At 48.8% G+C, this 18,488-nt stretch overlaps 1 protein-coding gene across 4 annotated transcripts; it reads left to right on the top strand.

Moving 5' to 3' along the window:
* Positions 1 to 1,488: 1,488 nt before the first annotated feature.
* On the top strand, positions 1,489 to 18,061 carry ZNF821 (zinc finger protein 821). Of its 4 annotated transcripts, XM_051974684.1 has the most exons (7): positions 1,702 to 1,808; positions 4,570 to 4,686; positions 11,505 to 11,630; positions 14,256 to 14,404; positions 15,107 to 15,211; positions 16,193 to 16,359; positions 17,106 to 18,061. In XM_051974684.1, the coding sequence occupies exons 2-7, from the start codon at positions 4,647 to 4,649 to the stop codon at positions 17,758 to 17,760; spliced, it is 1,242 nt and encodes a 413-aa protein (XP_051830644.1). In that variant the 5' UTR covers positions 1,702 to 1,808; positions 4,570 to 4,646; the 3' UTR covers positions 17,761 to 18,061. The 4 variants fall into 4 exon arrangements, with proteins under 4 accessions (XP_051830647.1, XP_051830644.1, XP_051830645.1 ...); XM_051974687.1 differs by lacking the exon at positions 4,570 to 4,686 and having other exon boundaries at positions 1,489 to 1,808; XM_051974685.1 differs by lacking the exon at positions 11,505 to 11,630 and having other exon boundaries at positions 1,705 to 1,808.
* Positions 18,062 to 18,488: the final 427 nt, after the last annotated feature.

Genomic DNA, 18,488 nt, shown 5'->3' with positions numbered 1-18,488 from the left:
CAGACAGACCCAAAGAGAGACAGACCCAGAGACAGTCATAAGGACAACCAAAGAAACAGAGACCCAGAGACAGCCACAGGGAAAACCAAAGAAACAGTCAGACACAAACAGACCCAAAGAGAAAGTCACAAGGAGAACCAAAGAAACAGTCAGAGACAGACAAACCCAAAGAAACAGTCACAAGGAGAACCAAAGAAACAGACAGACAGACCCAGAGATAGCCACAGGGAAAACCCAAGAAACAGTCAGAGACAGACAAACCCAAAGAGACAGTCACAAGAACCAAGGAAACAGATAGACAAACCCAATGAGACAGTCAGAGGGAGAACCAAAGAAACAGAGGCAGACAGACCCAAAGAGAAAGTCAGAGACACTTGGAGAGATACAGACCTAAACAGACAATCACAAAGAGAACCAAAGAAACAGTCAGACACAGACAGACCCAAAGAGACAGTCAAAAGGACAACCAAAGAAACAGACCAAAGAAAGACAGACCCAGAGACAGTCACAAGGACAACCAAAGAAACAGAGACCCAGAGACAGCCACAGGGAAAACCAAAGAAACAGTCAGACACAAACAGACCCAAAAAGAAAGTCACAAGGAGAACCAAAGAAACAGAGACAGACAAACCCAAAGAGACAGTCACAAGAACCAAGGAAACAGTCAGATAGACCCAGAGATAGCCACAGGGAAAACCAAAGAAACAGAGACAGACAAACCCAACGAGACAGTCACAAGAACCAAGGAAACAGTCAGATAGACAAACCCAATGAGACAGTCAGAGGGAGAACCAAAGAAACAGAGACAGACAGACCCAAAGAGAGGCAGAGAGATCCAAAGAGACAGTCACAGGACGAACCAAAGAAACAGTCAGACAGAGCCAGACAGACCCAAAGAGAAAGTCAGAGACACTCGGAGAGATACAGACCTAAACAGACAATCACAAAGAGAACCAAAGAAACAGTCAGACACAGACCCAAAGAGAGACAAACTGAGTGATATAGTCGTAGACAGATCCAAGGAGCAACAGTCAAACAGACCCAGAGAGGGAGTGACAGAGAGACGGCCCGCGGGAAAGGAAGACGAGAAGGGGCGCAGGCTAGCCCAGCTCCCCTCGAGGCCACTTCCCTGACTCTTCCGGCTGGGGGCGGGGCGCGCGGCGCCGGAGTGGTGGGACGGAGGTCAAAGTCACTCGCGACTCCTCCCCTTTCCCCCCCCCACCCCCGGCGTGTACTCGGGCAGGAAGGGAGGCCGGAAGGAACCGGGCACTTTAGGGTTTGGGGGAACTGGTTGTGGCGGGGGTCGGCAGGGAAAGCAAGAGTGTGGGGTCTTCGATTGAACTTGGTGGTAGAGCGGAAAGGAGGCCCAACCCCCAAGGCGGACTTGGCTGATTAGGGGAGGCTCCGGAGGGAGACTCCGCCTCTGCCCCGCCCGTGAGGAGGAGAAGGAGGAGCCGGCAGCGGCGAACCGGGATGAGGGAGGCGGGGGCGCGGCTCCGGCGGCTCCTGCTCGTGCACGCGCGCCCCCAGCTGGCGGGTGCACGAGCGGCGCGGTCCCGCCGCTCGCGTCGCCATCTTTTCCCCCCTCCGTCTGTCTGTCTGCCGCTGGCTTTGTCCGTCTGCAACGCCGCCCGTAGGATCCCTGCGCACGGCCCGGCCAGAGCCCGCACGGCCCCGGCCCCGGCCCGGAGAGGCCCCGGCCCTGGCGTGGCCCGAGCCGCGAACCCGGGGTCCATTGTCCGGCGGTCTGTCTGTCTGGCCGGCCGGAGGCGGGGCCCAGCGTGGGGGTCTGGAGCTCCCGGTACCGGGTAAAGAGCCCCCCTCTCCCTTCCCCGGCCCGGGTTCCGAACGTTCCGGCGCAGGGTGGGAGGGAGAGCCGCCCCCGCCCCCTCCCGAGGCGGTCCGGGCTTGGGTCTGTCTGTCCTTTTGTCTGTCTGCGTCTGAGGTGGGGGAGGGGAGCGCACCCTCCGGGCGGTCTGAAAGAAGGTGGGAGGAAGAGGCGAGCCCCGAAGCCCCCATCCTCCTTCCCTTGTTTGTTGGTCTGTCCATCTGTCTGTGTGCTTCTGGGCCGGGGGACTGGAGGGCTTCACTTCCCAAGCTGTTCTTCTGGGGGTTTTGGGCGGGGGTGGGGGTGAGGGGGGTGTCTGTCTTCCTGGCCTTGGCCGATCGCCGAGGGAGCCTGGTGTGGGGGTGCCCCGCGCCTCTTCCTCCCCGCCCCCCTCCCTTTCCCCCTCTCCCGTCTGCGCGTCCATCTGTCTTTGGCAGGGCTGGGGGGGGGGGGTGACAAAGAGGTGGCCGTGGGAGCAGAGCCATCCAGGCTTGGGGGCAGGGAGGGGCATCCACCCTAAGGTCTGAGGCTCCCGGGAAAACTTTGTAATTCTGGATTGCCGAGAGTGCCCGAGGTGCTGGGGGGGGGGGGTCCCCGGGACGCCTGCCCTGTGCTCCAGTTGGGAACAGCCGCTGCCAAGCCGGGCCGTGGTAACAGGCTCTTCCCTCGGATATCGCAGGTACAACCCGCCTCTTCGGTGGAGGCCCCCGGCTCCCTGGGGCTGCTGAAGAGCGCAGGTGAGGAGGCTGCGGCTCGCTCCCAGCGACTCGCCCCGGGGGGCCGCGGCCCTTTCCGGGGAGTGCTCTCGAGCCGGCCGCTGCCGCCACCACGGTTAAGGGCCCCTGGATCCCCCCAGTCGGAGTTCTCTGTCTCCTTGTCCGCTCTTTGTTCAGCAAAGTCAGGCACGGAAGTCACCGGCCTCCTTAGCGCGGCCCGGGTCTGCCCGGAGCGGGGCTGGAAGCCGAGATCTTTTGGCTTCCCCTCCGGGCGGAGGGCTGCGCCGTTAGTTACTGGGCGGACTGGAGGGGTCTGCGAGTCGTTTGGAGAGATAGGGAAAGAAGGGGTGCTCCTCCTCCTGCCTGGAACCCCACAGGTTGTTGTGCCCAGATGGTTCCGCCGCTAGGGGGAATTAGGGGATGCTAGGGCCGGGGCAGCCTAGAAGCTGAAGCGCTTTGCTCCCTAGTCGCCGACTGTAGCTTTCTCCATAGCACCTGGCCCGAGTAAGAGGAGCCAGAGAGAGGCACTAAACCTTTCCTCGGAGAAACTTCTGTGAAAATAAGGTCATTGAGGCTATTTTTGATTGATTGTCTTAGTTTATTAACCCCGAGGTCTGAATAAAAGCGGGGAACCTTTTAAATGCCTCCTTTGGGAAACTAGGTGAAATCATATTGTGCACTATTTAAAGGCTAACTCACTGGACTGGAGTAGGAAGAAAAAGTCTCAGGTTAGTGCTGCAGAAAACCCTTCCCTCTGGTAGTAGCATTTTATAATCTTTTCTGGGGGAAGGCTGGGCTTTATTTTTTTTAACTCATGATTTTAAAAGATTCTCTTTGCTTAAGGATGAGGCAGATGCCTGGTAAAAACATCTTCCCCTTGCCATTTCTCTGTCTGGGGCTGCTTTCTGTCTCTTGGGGGTAGGATCTGATTTTGAGTCTGGTATAACAAATGGTAAAGGCCTCACTGTTTGGAAATATAATTAAGCCACTATTGGTTTAAACCAGTAGGCAGCTAACTTGGAATAAGATCTATTTGTATGTCAAAGGGATGGCTTTGTAGAGGAAGAAGACTAGAAATCTTAGAAGGGAATGGAATACAGGCTGCTCTGCCTTTGGTAGGATTGAGGCTTATGGTCTGGCTTGTTCCTTTCCTCCTAAAGAAGAGATTCTGAAGCACCTTCTTACTTTGACTTCTTTTTCCTGTTATAGCAGAAAAAGGGGATGAGGGAATAGGCATTCTGCATCCTTTTCTGGAGAGGGAACTTCTTTCTTTGTCGGCAGAATCATCCAGGTCATGGAGGGCAGATCAAGTCTCGGTGAAGTCATTAGCCTTGGCCATGTAAGAGCTCCTTACAGCGGAGGGTCTTTCTTCCTTTGGGCAGTTAGCTTCGTATGCATCCACTCATCCATCATTACACTTGGCTTGCTAGGCAGAAACAGGGTTTTCCCACACCCTTTTCATTTACAGATGTCCAGGATTTGGGGACCTTTCCTATCCCACAGAGACTGATGCCTTTGTCACCTCCGGGTGAGATAACGACAGTGTGAGCTTGACAGCCATCTGGAAGCTCCAGTTGTTGCCGTGTGCAGTGCTTGACTTCCTGTAGGCATGTGAAATGTGAGCTCCAATCCCTCCAGGCTTTTTGCTTACCTCAGATGCCATTCAGGGGCAGAATTTCTTTGGGCCCCAAATCATCCTGGATCAGGGTCCTCACGTGTCTTTCTCTTGCTCTGTCTGGTAGCTGCACTCAAGATCACTTCCCAGGATCCTGCTCATCCTCCAAATGGAGTTTGTGGAGGACTTTGGAGGAGGTCCCCTCTTCTACTGAATTCTCTGAGGACTTTGGCCTTAGGCTGGAGAATATGTTCATTTCTATTTTTCTGGGGGTAATTTCATTTCCTGATACATGGGCTCCTTTACAGCCTGGGTTTTTCATGCTATTTTTATGGGGCTATTTTTGAAAATCTTTTACTCTTTGTGTGATCCCAGAGGGAAGAATGCCTAACAGTTACCCCTCTCTCTAGGTCAGCATCTTACAAGAAGGCAGGAACGTTTCCAGTGGTGAAGCTGGACAAGGCCAGAGCTACGGGGCCAGGGAAACATGTCCCGTCGGAAACAGACCAATCCAAATAAAGTTCACTGTGAGTATGAGGAAAATGAAGGGATCTGGAGTAAATAAGTTCTAAGGAGCCTGCTCTAGACCAAGGGGCAAAATTTAGTTGTCAGTAGTTAACATCAGGTTTAATTTGTGGAGGAGGGTAGAGCAGAGTTTGTAACAGAATGTTGATAGTAAGGATGCAAGAAATTCTATCAAAAGCAGATACTTTCTGTCAGTTAATTGTTAAAAGAGAGTGGTCCAGCCAGTAAGAAGTGCAGGCCTTTGGAGGACTGAGAGAGTGCTGGGAACAGGAGGATTGAAGAAGATGCCATGAGATAGGTGGGACCTCAAGAAACAGATGGGAATTGCCTATGAGAGGTAAAGGTGATTAGATAAACAGAGTGGGGGAAGACATGCCAAATCAAAGCCTGGAGTGACCATGGATGTGGGTTACCTAAGGGTCAGTGATTAGACACTTAGTTTACAGAGAATTTGGTTGGTGAACTAGAAGGCAAGGCTGGGGAGGTGGCTTTGGCTTTGATCTTGGAGAGCCCTGAATGCCCCAAATTGAAAGCAGATTCTGCAGGCAATGAATAGCTATTGAAAGTCTTTGAGCAGAAGAGTGACCTGTGCAGAGTACTATGTCCAAATTGAAAGGAATTGAGGCTTTTCCTCCGATTACATTGGCATAGGGAGTTTTTGATGAGAGAATTCTTTCCCTGATACAAATTAATACATGCACAATCTTTGATCTTAGAGAGATTCGTAGGGCATTGAGAGAAAGGGGGATGGGGTGGAGGGAGAAGCATTTATAGAGCACCTACTATGTGCTAGAAACTGCGCTAAGTGATTTTTTTTTTTTAAAAACAAATATGATCTCATGTGATCTTCACAGCACTCGTGGAAGTAGGTGCTATGATTATCCCCATTTTCATTTGAAAAAATTGAGGCACTCTAGGCTCAGCATTGTATCCACTGTGCCACCCACAGCCTCTGATTAAGTGCTTAGGGGTGTGCTGCTGGTATGTGGCTGGCCTGACAACCTAACCCCTACTTTTCCCCAAATTCTGGGCCAGCTTTCTTCTCCATCCTGCCACACTGCCTCTTAGTAAATAAAACACATTGAAGAAGGGAGGTTTACAGTAGTCCTGGCAAGAAATAGGTAGCCTACCATTGCTCCTTAACTCTTTGCTGAGTGGAGGCATAATTTGGTGTCCAGGTCTTGCTGGAGATAGAAGAACAGATTTTTAAAAGAAAATTTTCCTATGGGAATAACCCGAGGCCATATGTACATAGCAAGTGCTCCATAAAAACTTAATTGAATCAAGGGGAAGTTATCTATACTAATTGGAGGTTCTCATCCAGAAAATGGTGAGAGTATCAGTCTGAGAGTTGGGGTAACAAGCAGAGCCTTGATGTAAGGTCTGGTGGTTGGAGAAGAAACTTTGGATGGAAATAGAGCCGAAGGAATGAGATGGGGGCATTCTTAGGAGGAGAAGATGGTGATTGAGTCAGAGTTGAGATAGCTTTTGGTGAAAGGATTGAGGTTACAGAGCAGTTGTGCAATAATTGTGAGAGAAATTGTTAGCATGGGTGGAGGAGTTGGAAATTCTCTGGTGTGGGGTTTTTCCTGGGTATAGGTGGGTGTGGTTGGCTGAATTAAATGAAGATGAAAGAGAAGAGGCAGATTGGTGATGGGGGAGTGGGGCAAAGCAACAGTGCAAGAATGAAGTGTGGTAAAGAAGCTGGAGAACTGAATACCTTTGGCTGGTATGATCTGGCACAGGGGCCATGGGGGCAGCCACCAGGCAAGGGAGGAGAGCTGCTAAAGAATGCTCCGGGCAGGGCAGGGCCAGGCTGGGGCACAGTGCCCTCTTGGGGTAAGTTAGCAGGATTCAGTGTAGGCCAATCAGAGGAGGATAGCCTTCATCTCTAGGACTCACTGTGTAGAAAAACTGGTCAGGCTGAATGAAAGGGAGTCGGTAAATACTGTGTGGGAGGCCTAACACACTGTGGCTTTTCCCCTGGAGACTTCACTCCATTCCAATCCCTTCTTGCATTAGCCAGATCCTGAGAGCCTTGACAGTGGAGGCCAGAGACAGAGGCCCAGAGAGTCAGTGGGGGAGAAGGGCAGCGCAGTGTGCATCTGCAGCTGCCTCGGTGCCCCTAGCCAAGCTGAGTGACCTTTCTATGAGAGGGGAGTAACTGGAGCTGGTATGGTGATGGAGCTCAGAGTAGGCTCCTCTGCAGAGACCTTCCCCTCTTGGGCAGGAGCTCCAAATAGGAACTGCTCCTGGAGAACAGGCAAACAGAGTGGGTCTGAAAGTCTGAACCCCTCTCAGAGAGTGGACTTACCAGGATTGACCGAAAGGCAAAAAGATAGTGGAGGTCTGTTCCCTACGGCTGTTTCTTTCTCATTAGTGGAATAGAGCTGGCCCTGACCACTACAAGACAGCCTTCTCACTGGCCCTGGGGGAATAATGCCGATGGCCTGTAGGTCATTTGGATGCTTCTGCTTGACCTGACTGAAAGGGAGGTCCTGTGTTGATCCTGTGTATCTACCTCATCCTCTGATAAAGACTCAAGATCCAGGAGGCACGAGAAGGTTGCAGAAGCTTTGCTCCCAGGCAGGGCTCATGAGCAGAGGAGAGCAGTAATAGTTGGGGTCAGTGGATCTGCATTCCGGGAAAACAGAGTCCTAGGAGAGCAGCAGCACCCCACTCCTGCGACCGGGTTGCGATTGTTAGCCACAGCTCCACAGATCCTGCTGCAGGAGGAGCTCGGAGTGTGCTGGGCTTGGTGACCATCTGCCTCTCTTCACTTCTTCCTTCCTCCTCCTCAAAACATTCTCCAGAGGGATTCCTGGGCTATATCTAGCTCATTTTTAAAAGAAGTGAACACAGAACTTTTGGAATGAAAACTTGGAGGAAATCTCAGTGACATTTCAATGACCTAGCAGATGTTAAAGGTCTGAGATATTTGTCGGATCTCTTGTTAGTCCCTGACAGCTGCTTCTAAAAAGACAGCCACAAATACATCAACTCCCATGTGCCTTTCAGTTAGTGTACTCACATAGAGCAAGCTGCTCAAAAATCAACTTTCATCTTAAGAGGTCTTCAATTTCTTATTGCAATCTTAACCAATCAACGTTTATTAAGCACCTACTATGTTATTAGTACTATGTACTGGATAGAGATTTTAGAGGTCCATTTTCTCTTTTCTTAAAGAAGTAAAGAAGTAAGCCCTTTGAGTGTGCAGCCTGTCTGATTTTTGTCTAGGACCCAATCCCGAAGGGTGTTCATTGCTGCTTGGTTGATTCTGCCCTGCTGTGAACCTCACACTCCCACCCCCCCCCCCCCCGCCCCTTCTTAGTATGAAGCAGGGGCAACGACCAGTGTTGGTGTGGGCAGGCCACCTTAATTACTCAGTGCCAAGCACTGATGTGCTGTGGGGAAACCAGAAGAAGCAAGAGACAGTCCCCACTCTGAGAGAGCTTATAAAAGGGCCAGAGCCTTTGCTGTTGAAGCACCAATCATGTATTCTCTCTTTTATCAGAAGAACATGCTGGGTTTAGCATCCCTGTGAGAGAGGGGACTATTCTAGTCTACATTTTACAAGAGGAAATAGTAAAGCAGACTATCAGTGGGAGGGGGGCCCCTATGGCGGCAGCACTTCATGGCTCACTGCTTTTCTCAGGATGTGCTTTTGTATCTTACAAAAGCCTAAAATGGCATGAGACTAATTTTGTCATATCTGGGTCACAGAAAAAAGAAATCAAATCCTAAAATCTTTGACTTCATATATCATACCTTCCATCCCATACCTTTTAATTGTTCTTTCTCCTAACTTGGTCTCCTTGGTCTTCCTTGCATTGAGCATCAGCCAGGCTGCCAGAGCTTTTGCCAGACCGAGACCATAATATTTCCATTTCATTGGCAAGGATGGGGAGGATTATGCTAGCTTGTTGTCGTAGTCAAATGCCTTTTTCTCAACTATTAGTGGCCAAGCAGTCATACTTGATTAAGCTATTCTCGTACTACATAAAGGAGAAAGAATCTGTCCTCCTTGCTTCAAAATGAGGAAATGGTCATAAGCAATTCTGTAATTATTCACTTATTTTTTTAATTTATTACTATAATCTGTTCAGATTTCAACTGTAGCTGGGTATAAACACTAAGTCCAGTATTTTCATATAGAAATATAGCTCCTAGTGTTTGGATTAATATTGCTTTCTTTAAAGTTATTCATAGGTCTTACCTTCCTATTATAAAACCTTTTTTACTGTACTTTGTCTGGAAGAATAGATTTTTTTTTTTTGCTCACTTATTTTAAATGGTGAAATTTTTACCTCTAGGTCAGGAAGATTAGAAGCCAAAAAATTATAAGCTTTTCCTGACAAATTTTTTTCAGAAGGGTGGCAGAATTCATTTGTTTAAGCATATTAGCTGAAGGCAGTCAGAGTATCCTGGAGGAAGAGAAATTGTGCAAAACAGACTCTTGTCCACTTGGATCTCTTGTCTGTGGAAGATAGCCATGGGCGGGGAGACCTTTGAGCCCCCTTGGTGGTGGCTAGCTGAACTGCGAAGTTATGTCTCTCATTGGGAAACTCTCAGCTGCTATTGGAGAACATAACCATAAAATGTTTCTATTTTCTTTGGATGTCATGGACTTCCCGGTCAATAGTAGTCACCCTGATGTCATATTCTAACCATACAATCACAAGCTTCTTATTACCTCCCTTTAAGACCAGTTGTTTTTGGTCAGAATGCTACAAAGGCTGTTGTTTTTCACTGAAGTCTCTGTTGCTTATCCTTTGGCCTCCAGAGTAACATTGGTCTGTTCCTCCTTATCCTTAAGCATATGCTCACTGCCCTACAGGAGGCAGAGGCAGGGGGGCCTGCGAGCCACAGAAAGAGCATTTCTATGGATCATCAGCTCGGTGTTTTCCAAATTCTCCCACTTCCTAACTTGGGGACCTTGGGACGGTCCCTTTGTCTTCTTGGGCCTCCGCTCCCTCAGTGTCAAAAGAAGGAGGCCGGACCCAGTGATCTCTGGGCCCTGGCAGCCAGGTTTCAAGTCAGGTCCTCGGTCTCCTGTTGAGGACAGCCGTTCTTGCTCTTTTTGTCAGGAGCTCATGTGACAGTCCAGGAAAGCCTGAGGTCTCTATAAATAGAGATTTTTAGAGGTTCTTTTTCTCTCTTCTTAAAGAAGTAAGCCCCTTGAGTGTACAGCCTGTCTGATTTTTGTCTAGGGCCCGACCCTGATGGGTGTTCATTGCTGCTTGGTTGATTATGCCCTTCTGTGAACCCCCCTTCTTAGTATGAAGCAGGGGCAGCGACCAGCATTGCTGTGGGCAGGCCTCCTCTGCCCAGAAGAGATTCTCTCCCATCTGCTTTCAGAATTACTCTTCTGACCGTCCTCCTGCCTAATAACTAACGTTATGTGGCACTCACTTTGTGCTAGGCACTGGGCTAAGCACTTTACTCTCATTACCTCATTTGCTCTTCACTCAAAGTGGGAAGGAGGTAGTTTTGTTATTCCCTTGTTAGAGATAAGAAAGCTGAGTCTGTCTGAAGCCAGGTCTGAATTCAAGTCTTCCCGACTCCACACCCACTTGCCCTCACTTGTAGTGATGCCCCTCAGGTCTTTCCCACGTGGGAGGCTGGGCCAGGAGAAGGTAAGCAGGCTTCCACGTGCCATCTTTCTCCATCCGAGGAACATGGTGTGGAACCCAAGCTCTCCTTTTCTTCTCTTGCCTCTGAAGAGAAAGGCTCCAGCAGTGGAGAGGTGTCCCGAGGACGTCTCAGTTGCTTCTCTCACTGGCTAGACCATAGCTGGTCTAACTACATGGCTGTAGTTTCCATGGTCCGGGTTCCATGCTCCTCTCCCTGCTGTGCCATGTGGAGATGAGGAGCAGGGCATCCAGAAGTTAACTCCTGGAGGCCTAAGCAGAGTCTCAGGCTATTTAACCAGAAGTGGGCCCACAGGCATTTATTCAATGCTTGGCACATGCCAGAGATGGAGCTGAGTGCTAAGGAAGCAGAAGGTTGAGCCTAGAAATATGCAAGAGAAAGAGGAGAGCCCAGGATATATCCAGTGCCCAGTCAGCCCTGTCAGAGCATGTGTCTCAAAGGAAGTAATGTTTCAGTATAAATAGGTTCAGGGAGTGTCTGTTCTCCTTTTAGTTCATTATTGAATCAGAAGTTACTGAACTTGGAGTGTCTGTTCTCCTTTTAGTCCATTATTGAATCAGAAGTTACTGAACTTTTGGGGTCTTACTCATTGGGTATTAAAAAGAAACACCCGAGGAAAACAGCTTGGGAGGTGGAAGGTCCTTATCTAGATTTGTTACTTGAAAGGATTAGAGAAGCTTCAGAGAGTGTGTGCTCAGCCAGCAGGTTATACTAACTTGCTTTTTGCCTTTACACTTTGATACCAGAAACTGTGTGTTGGGAATCACTTTCCCTAGCCTGAGGTCCTAACTCTGCCTGATGACTTCCCATCCCCTTGCCTTAATTTCCCCAGTCATAAACAGAAGGTTTGCAAAATAAAATTGAAAGCAATTGTTCTTTTGTATTTGATTCCCTTTGAAGTAACTAAAGGCCATAGGATGTAAAGAAAGGGAGTATGTAATTTTTTCTAGAGATGTTGGCCATGGATATCTCAGAAGATATTGAATACTACTTAGGAAGATTAGCTGCTCCCAGAAGCCTAGTGGAGGCAATAACCCAACTTGGAGATGAAGGATCCTTGCAGCCTGTCTCCTTATATTTAAATGGTCAGATTTGACCTTCCTGCCAGCCTCCCTGGAGATGTGCTGCTCCAGCTCGTAGCTTGACTGTTTTTCCTTGTGACCACCAGGGGAACAGGTATTTGCTGGGCTGGAGGAGCAAGCCCGACAGGCGATGATGAAAACTGATTTTCCTGGAGATCTTGGCAATCAGCATCCAGCTATCCAACAACTGAGAGATCAGGCCTCCAGTAGCAGTGAGTTCTGCACCTTCTGGTAATGACTCAGGGCAATGGGGAGAGGAATATCAGAGTGTGTGCTGTGGGGAGTATGCATGGGGGTGAGGATGAAAGGAGATGGGAAGTTAGACTCACAAAAGGTGTTGTGGTTGAGAGGTGGGCATGTGCTATCCTTCTGTTAGGACAGGGTGGAAATCATGTTTCCCTCTCTACCCAGGGCTGGACACACCACTTTTTACTGTATATGATATTTGTGTGCATAGGAACAACTGCTGCCCAAACAGGCATGGAAATGGGGGAAAGAGGTTCCTTGTTTCTGGGGCATCTCTTTATATTTTGTAATTAATAAAAGGCAGAAGGAGTCTCTGAGATGTTTTGTGTCACATTGGCTCGAGAGCCAGCACAGAACCGGGAAAAACCTGGGCTCACACTGTGTCTCTGACAAAGTCTTAGCTTTGTGGACCTGATGAGTCACTGAAACTGCCAGGATTTGAGACAGTTCTTGAAAAGTAGTCATCGGTGTAGTTTCCCCATTGAAGTCACAGCTCTAGTTTTAAAAGAGGGATGGTGGGTGGGATGGTGATTCTCTAAGAATTTGGGAATGTGGGTTGCATTTCAATGTCTAGTGTGATATAGCAGTGATCCTTAGATCAAATTTGACATCTCCTTGCAGGAAAGAAATTCCTGTTAAGAATTTTTATTTAACATTATAATGTAGAGAGAGGAAGTTGAAAGGATTAACTATGAAAATATCTAACAGTGCCCTCAAATACTGATAGAAAATACTGAGTGGACAAGGCTGTGTTTCTAATAAGAGACATGACTGGGCCTGACAAAATCCAGAAAAATCTAATCATTTTGTTATGAAAAACATGGCTCTGTTCTCTAGAGAGTGAGCATGGTAGCTGGGGGGAATGGGAAAGAGGGAGTTCAAAAAGGCAGTTGCATCCAAGAAAAAATGTAATTTTCCTTTTGATAGGCTTTTTTATAAAAAGAGGAATACAATCAGTTGTATTAAACATTTCATCTAAATTTAGAAGTAACCTGCCACCTTTCCTCTTTTCTCCTGCACCAAAAAAAGAGTTGGTTATAAAATACACACTTACTGAATAAGTGTCAATCCTTCATTATCAAAGCATTGAAGCTTTTGAATAGATAAAGTTAAGGACATAACTCAAAGTTCTTCGATTCAGAGAGTGAGTGTGTGTGTGTATGTGAATGTCTATTGTATGTATAAAGTTCCAATCCAGCCCATCAGCCAATGAGAGGAGCTAACATAAACATGTAGCTTTAGATAGATAATCTTGGATTCATCCTATAAATCCTGAAGAGATCCACAGACCAGTGCATGGAAGTTAGAGGGACCTACTTTTCAGCTCAATGTTATAAATCAGTAATATAAAATTTTCTATTACTTGTCTAAAAATGGAAAGGAGCACCTTCAGTTCTGCAAGCCTTTATCCAGCACCTGTGTAGTTGGTGCAAAGCACTTTTTCCTAGATACTGGGAAGCTGAGCAGAAAGCTGGATGGCCATCTTTCTCTCAGGGATCCGACTTGCTCTCAGACCGTCGTAATGGATGATTTTTTCCAAAATGTCAGTCGATATTGGATCTCAAGGTACAAGGGATGTAGGTAGGAAGTAAGAAGTGTTGTGCCAGTGGAAGTCATTCCCATTGCCTATGCTTGGAGCCAACTGGTGTCTGTCCACTCCTCCTGGCCTGATGGTCAGGCCTGGGAATCGGCCGATAGCTGGGCCCAAGCCCATCAGGACCTAGGGTCTCATGGATTTGTTTTGACTGCTCAGCTTCCTTGGAATGGAGGCCAGGGACCTTGCAGCTGCTTTGGTCTAGTCTTTAGTCTAATCTAATCCATCTTCTGTAAGTAACTAAAAGCAAACCAAACCCAGCTTTAGTTATCAAGAATTACACTTTGTCCTTTATTGAAATATGGCCTGTCCTTTCCAGTCAGCTCTTCAGGGATTCACCTGCTTAAGAAATAAGGAAAATATGGGAGCAGGCCTCCTAAGCTCATGCTCCTCCTGGCTGGAAGCTCTGCGAGCAATGAGCAGCATCTTCTCTAAAATAACCTCAATAGCATTGACCAAGACAGCCCTTTCTCCAGGGGAGTCACCTTCATCCAGTAAGGGAAAGAGCCTGCAGGATCTGGGGGGCTGCCATGAAGAGGGAGGAATGTTGGGGACCTCAAGCAGAGGAGAAGTAATAAATGTGCCAAATGCCTAGCAAGCCGAAGGGGGTGTCTATAAGGGATGTTGGAGGTGAATGTATGTAGCCCTGGAGATGGTGCTTGGGGGAGGATCAGCGAGTGGCTTGTGTGGGGAGGCTTGACTTGAAAGTGTGAAATAAATGCATGGAGACCCATGGGGGGAGACTGCTTTTCCTGGCAGGGCTCTGACACAAATTGGGCTCTGTGACCATTTTCCAACAACACCGGCTCGCTGTCTGTTTGTACAGTGTCCAGAACCCAAACTCTTTCTGTAGGATATTTTCCATAACTCATATGGTTCTCGGCATGTCATAGCTGGGTCTACGTTGCCTGCAGACTCAGCTGTGACTCTGTGTGTCGGGAAACTCAGGGCTGAGGCTCGATGGAGTCGGACTAAGTGACCGGTTTGTGTCTTCTAGGCGACAGTGAGGGGGACGAAGAGGAGACCACACAAGACGAAGTCTCTTCCCACACATCCGAGGAGGATGGCGGGATGGTGAAAGTGAAAAAGGAGTTAGAGAACGCAGAGCAGAGTGTTGGAGGGAATGAGGTGATAGGGGAGCATGAGGCAAGTGACCAGTGCCCACAGCATGGGCCCATCTCTCTCATGCCTGCCCTTCACCCGGGTTGAATGCCCCCTCCCTTGACTCTTCCTTGGCTCCTCCCAAAACAACAAAACCATCTCTCTCTCTCTCTCTCTCTCTCTCTCTCTCTCTCTCTCCCTCTCTCTGTGTGTGTGTGTGTGTGTGTGTGTGTGTGTGTGTGTGTGTGTGTCTCTGCCTGTCAGCCTTCTCCCACTTCCTGCCCTCCACTTCTTCCCTTCTTCTCTCCAGAACACATTCTCCCTATCCTCTATTCATGTATACAAAAGAAAAGACAAGCATTTGTTACCCAAGGAGCTCTCTTTTCCAGTTATATCCCTTCCTTTTCCCCTCCCCCCTTGAACTATGCAAAGAAGGGAGTTACATAGCTATTCTTCCCTCTAAACATATCTTGATAGGAAAAGGAGAATAGTGCTTATGAAATCATCCTCATTTCTCCTGCTGGGAGCTGGAAGAAGGATGGAAATGGGGATGAATTTAAATATCTCCTCCTAAATTGTTTCTACATAGAGCAGAGGAGGAGATGGAGTCAGTTTTTGTTCTCTGCCCTGTGAAGGGGGTGGGAAAAGAGGAAGAAGTTAGTAATAGACACTGGGTTCAGGAACAGCTGAATGCAATATCCGTTTACTTGTTTTTTATATTGTTAATTAACTTTTGCTTGTTTACAGGTCACGGAACATTTGAATTCAGATCCCATGCTTGGTCTTTGTCAGTGTCCCCTTTGTCAGTTGGACTGTGGTAGCCGAGAACAACTCATTGCTCATGTCTACCAGGTATAGAGTCTGAGAGAAGCACACATTCTTTTGCACTTAACTTCTTTTCAGCCCTAGATGTGCCATCTTAACCTCTGACCTTGATTTTAGGTTAATTGCCTTCCTTGGGATTCAGTTCCCTCTTCAGGAAAATGTGCTTGATTTCTGCTCCCTGTTCATTGCACAACACTCTGGAGAGAATCAATAGTATATATTGGATAACATTATTAGAGTCCCCAGGTAGAGATGCTGAGGAAACGTTCATGATTTCTACTAAAATGATTAATGAATGTTTCAGACATGAAATAAAAGCTAATATTTGTTAATGACGAATAAAGCTTGACTTTAAAAGAATAAAGTAAATTAAATGTCTCTGATAGACCAGGATTGGAGGATCAGAGTGGGACTTGTATACTCTGATCAAGAGTACCTATATGATTTCTGACAAGATAACCCTTCTTAGTTGGTAGTCTAGACTCAACTGTGAAGGTGTGTGCCTTGTGATATATCTTGAGAATATATTAGCTCCAGTGCTTTTTTCAAAAGTACATAAATTTAAGCTCATATTCCTGCTAACACATACCCTCTTCTTTTTTGCATAGCTCTCTTCTGTTGTTTCCTACTTAGATCTTTATTTCTTCATCATTTTTAAATTGCACTTGAAAGTCCTCCAACTATGTGTCCAGAAAGAGATCCTGAAAAGTATTCTAGTTCAGACACTGTAGTTACATGAGTCATGCACATAAATTTACTCATCCAGCCTCTCCATTTCTCAGGAGAGTCAGAACCTAGACCAGCAAGATAGTAGATCAGGAGCTCCAAAGTGGAACGCCTACAAGCCTTCGCTCCTACAGGAGTCATGCAGAGAGGAGCTTAGAGTCTTCTGTTCTCACAATAAGGCAGATGAACTTTGCCCAGTGGGTGGTGTTTGTGGTGAGGGTGGTGGCTTGAAAATGGTTTGTGAGAGAAAGTTGCTGGTTGAAACCAGGTTCTCTTTTCCAGCACACCGCAGCAGTGGTGAGTGCCAAGAGTTACGTGTGCCCGGTGTGTGGCCGAGCCCTCAGCTCCCCAGGATCGCTGGGCCGCCATCTCCTCATCCACTCTGAGGACCAGCGGTCTAACTGTGCAGTGTGTGGAGCTCGTTTCACCAGCCACGCCACCTTCAACAGGTCAGCTTTATGTTCCACTTCCCCACGTGGGGAACACGCTGTAGCTGCTGTTTGCCAGAAGGGAGACAGACAGTATAGATAGCTCACACTCACCCAGGTACTTTTGGAAACAGAATCAGTACTAGCACGTAACTGCTTTACTCCTTTCGGTTTGAGGGGAAATGTTCCCAATTTCCCTCTCCCATTTCCCACTAAGAAAGTCCTAAGTCAGTTGTGCCTTGGGAAGAGAAGGCCTTTGCCAGGATGGCCAGTGATTAGGCCTCGGTCTCCATTGCTTCAGGAATGCTTACCACTATGCTGTATGGTTGCCTCAGCTTAGCCCCGGTGGACTTTGTGTTCAGGACTGACATTTTCCCTTTGTTCTTCATCCCAATCGATGCCAAAGGAGAGAGGCTAATGTAGTGTAAGGGGCAAGTGCCTTGTCTCCCTTCACAGGCGTTGTTCTTGGGGCCGTGCTTAAGCTTCCTTGAACTTAGAGTTCTAAGAGTTTGGTCCACAGGAGAGACTTTCTATTTAGAAAGAGTGGCAGAAGAATAGAGGGGCTGAGTCGCTAGATGTGCACAAAAGCCAGTCGCCCTGGTGGGCCTGGCCCTAAGCACTCCCCTCTTCCCCTGCATCTGTCCTAGGGAGTGGGGGGACAGCCGGGGGACAGCGAGACCAGCCCGTGTCAGCCCAGGGGACCAGACGTTTTTACAGTCTGAGCCAGGCAGAGAGGTCACTGACTGTCCCATGCTTTTTCTTTTCAGTGAAAAGCTTCCAGAAGTGCTGAATATGGAGTCTGTACCCCCCAACCACAGCGAAGGCCCCTCCAGTGCAGAGGGGAAGGACATTGCTTTCAGTCCCCCCGTGTACCCTGCTGGCATCCTGCTGGTGTGCAACAACTGTGCGGCCTACCGCAAGCTGCTAGAAGCCCAGGCGCCTGGGGTCCGCAAATGGGCGCTGCGGCGGCAGAACGAGCCTCTGGAGGTTCGGCTGCAGAGGCTGGAACGGGAACGCACGGCCAAGAAGAGCCGGAGGGACAACGAGACCCCTGAAGAACGGGAAGTGAGGCGCATGCGGGACCGGGAAGCCAAGCGCCTGCAGCGCCTGCAGGAAACTGACGAGCAGCGGGCACGCCGCCTGCAGCGGGACCGAGAGGCCATGAGGCTTAAACGCGCCAACGAGACTCCGGAGAAGCGGCAGGCCCGGCTTATCCGGGAGCGCGAAGCCAAGCGGCTAAAGCGGCGGCTGGAAAAAATGGACATGATGTTGCGAGCTCAGTTTGGTCAGGACCCCTCTGCCGTGGCCGCCTTGGCAGCTGAAATGAGCTTCTTTCAGCTGCCGGTGGGCAGCGTGGAGCTGGAGAGTCAGCTTCTGGGCAAGGTGGCCTTCGAGGAGCAGAACAGCAGCTCCCTCCACTGACCAGACCAGATCCACCCTGGCCAACATGGACCAGTCCTCTGCCTGCCCACAAGCCTCTGCCCCCACTGCTGGGGAGGCTCCTGGGTTTGGCCCCGGCTTAGCTCATGCCGACACACACACACCGAAGCTTCCCTTGCATGCTGGAGGAAAATGGGGACAAAGAGGGCTGGCTCAGGTGGCCCCGGAGGGAGCAGGCACTCCAGACTAGATTCCCAAGCCATGGTTGCAGGACATGATTAGTGCTCTGCAAACTAGGTAAAGCCCCCACTTGAGGAGGGCAAATAAATTAATTTTATCTTTATTAAGTCCCTTCACGCTTTTATGTCAGCTTAATTCCAGGCTGATAAGGTGAGCATGCTGGTCGGAGTCACAGAAGCAGAGGCCGCTTTCCTTGGCTCTTCTCCCAAGGAGGGGCTGTGGGTCAAGACCTAGCACATGGGGTACTGAAAATAAAATAGGAGAATCAATCTAATTTGACTATAAGAGAAAAAGGACTGCTGACTAAGGGAAGGCTCACTCCATTGATCATATTAAAAGCTAAGACTGTCCCCATGATATAGCCAGTGAACTCTAGCCAGTGCCGCCTTCTCCCCAGTCAGAATACAGAGAGCCTTTTCTTGAGCTAATGGAAAATATGGGTCAGTTCTGCCACTAGTCCAGAGGAGGAGGTGGTGCCGCACGGGCTAGGTGCCAAGTGCTGCTCCCAGGCTGGGTTCTCTTGCCAGTGT

Source organism: Antechinus flavipes, chromosome 2 (assembly GCF_016432865.1).
Source record: "Antechinus flavipes isolate AdamAnt ecotype Samford, QLD, Australia chromosome 2, AdamAnt_v2, whole genome shotgun sequence".
Lineage (NCBI taxonomy): Eukaryota > Metazoa > Chordata > Mammalia > Dasyuromorphia > Dasyuridae > Antechinus > Antechinus flavipes.
This window is presented reverse-complemented; position numbering and strand designations above follow the sequence as displayed.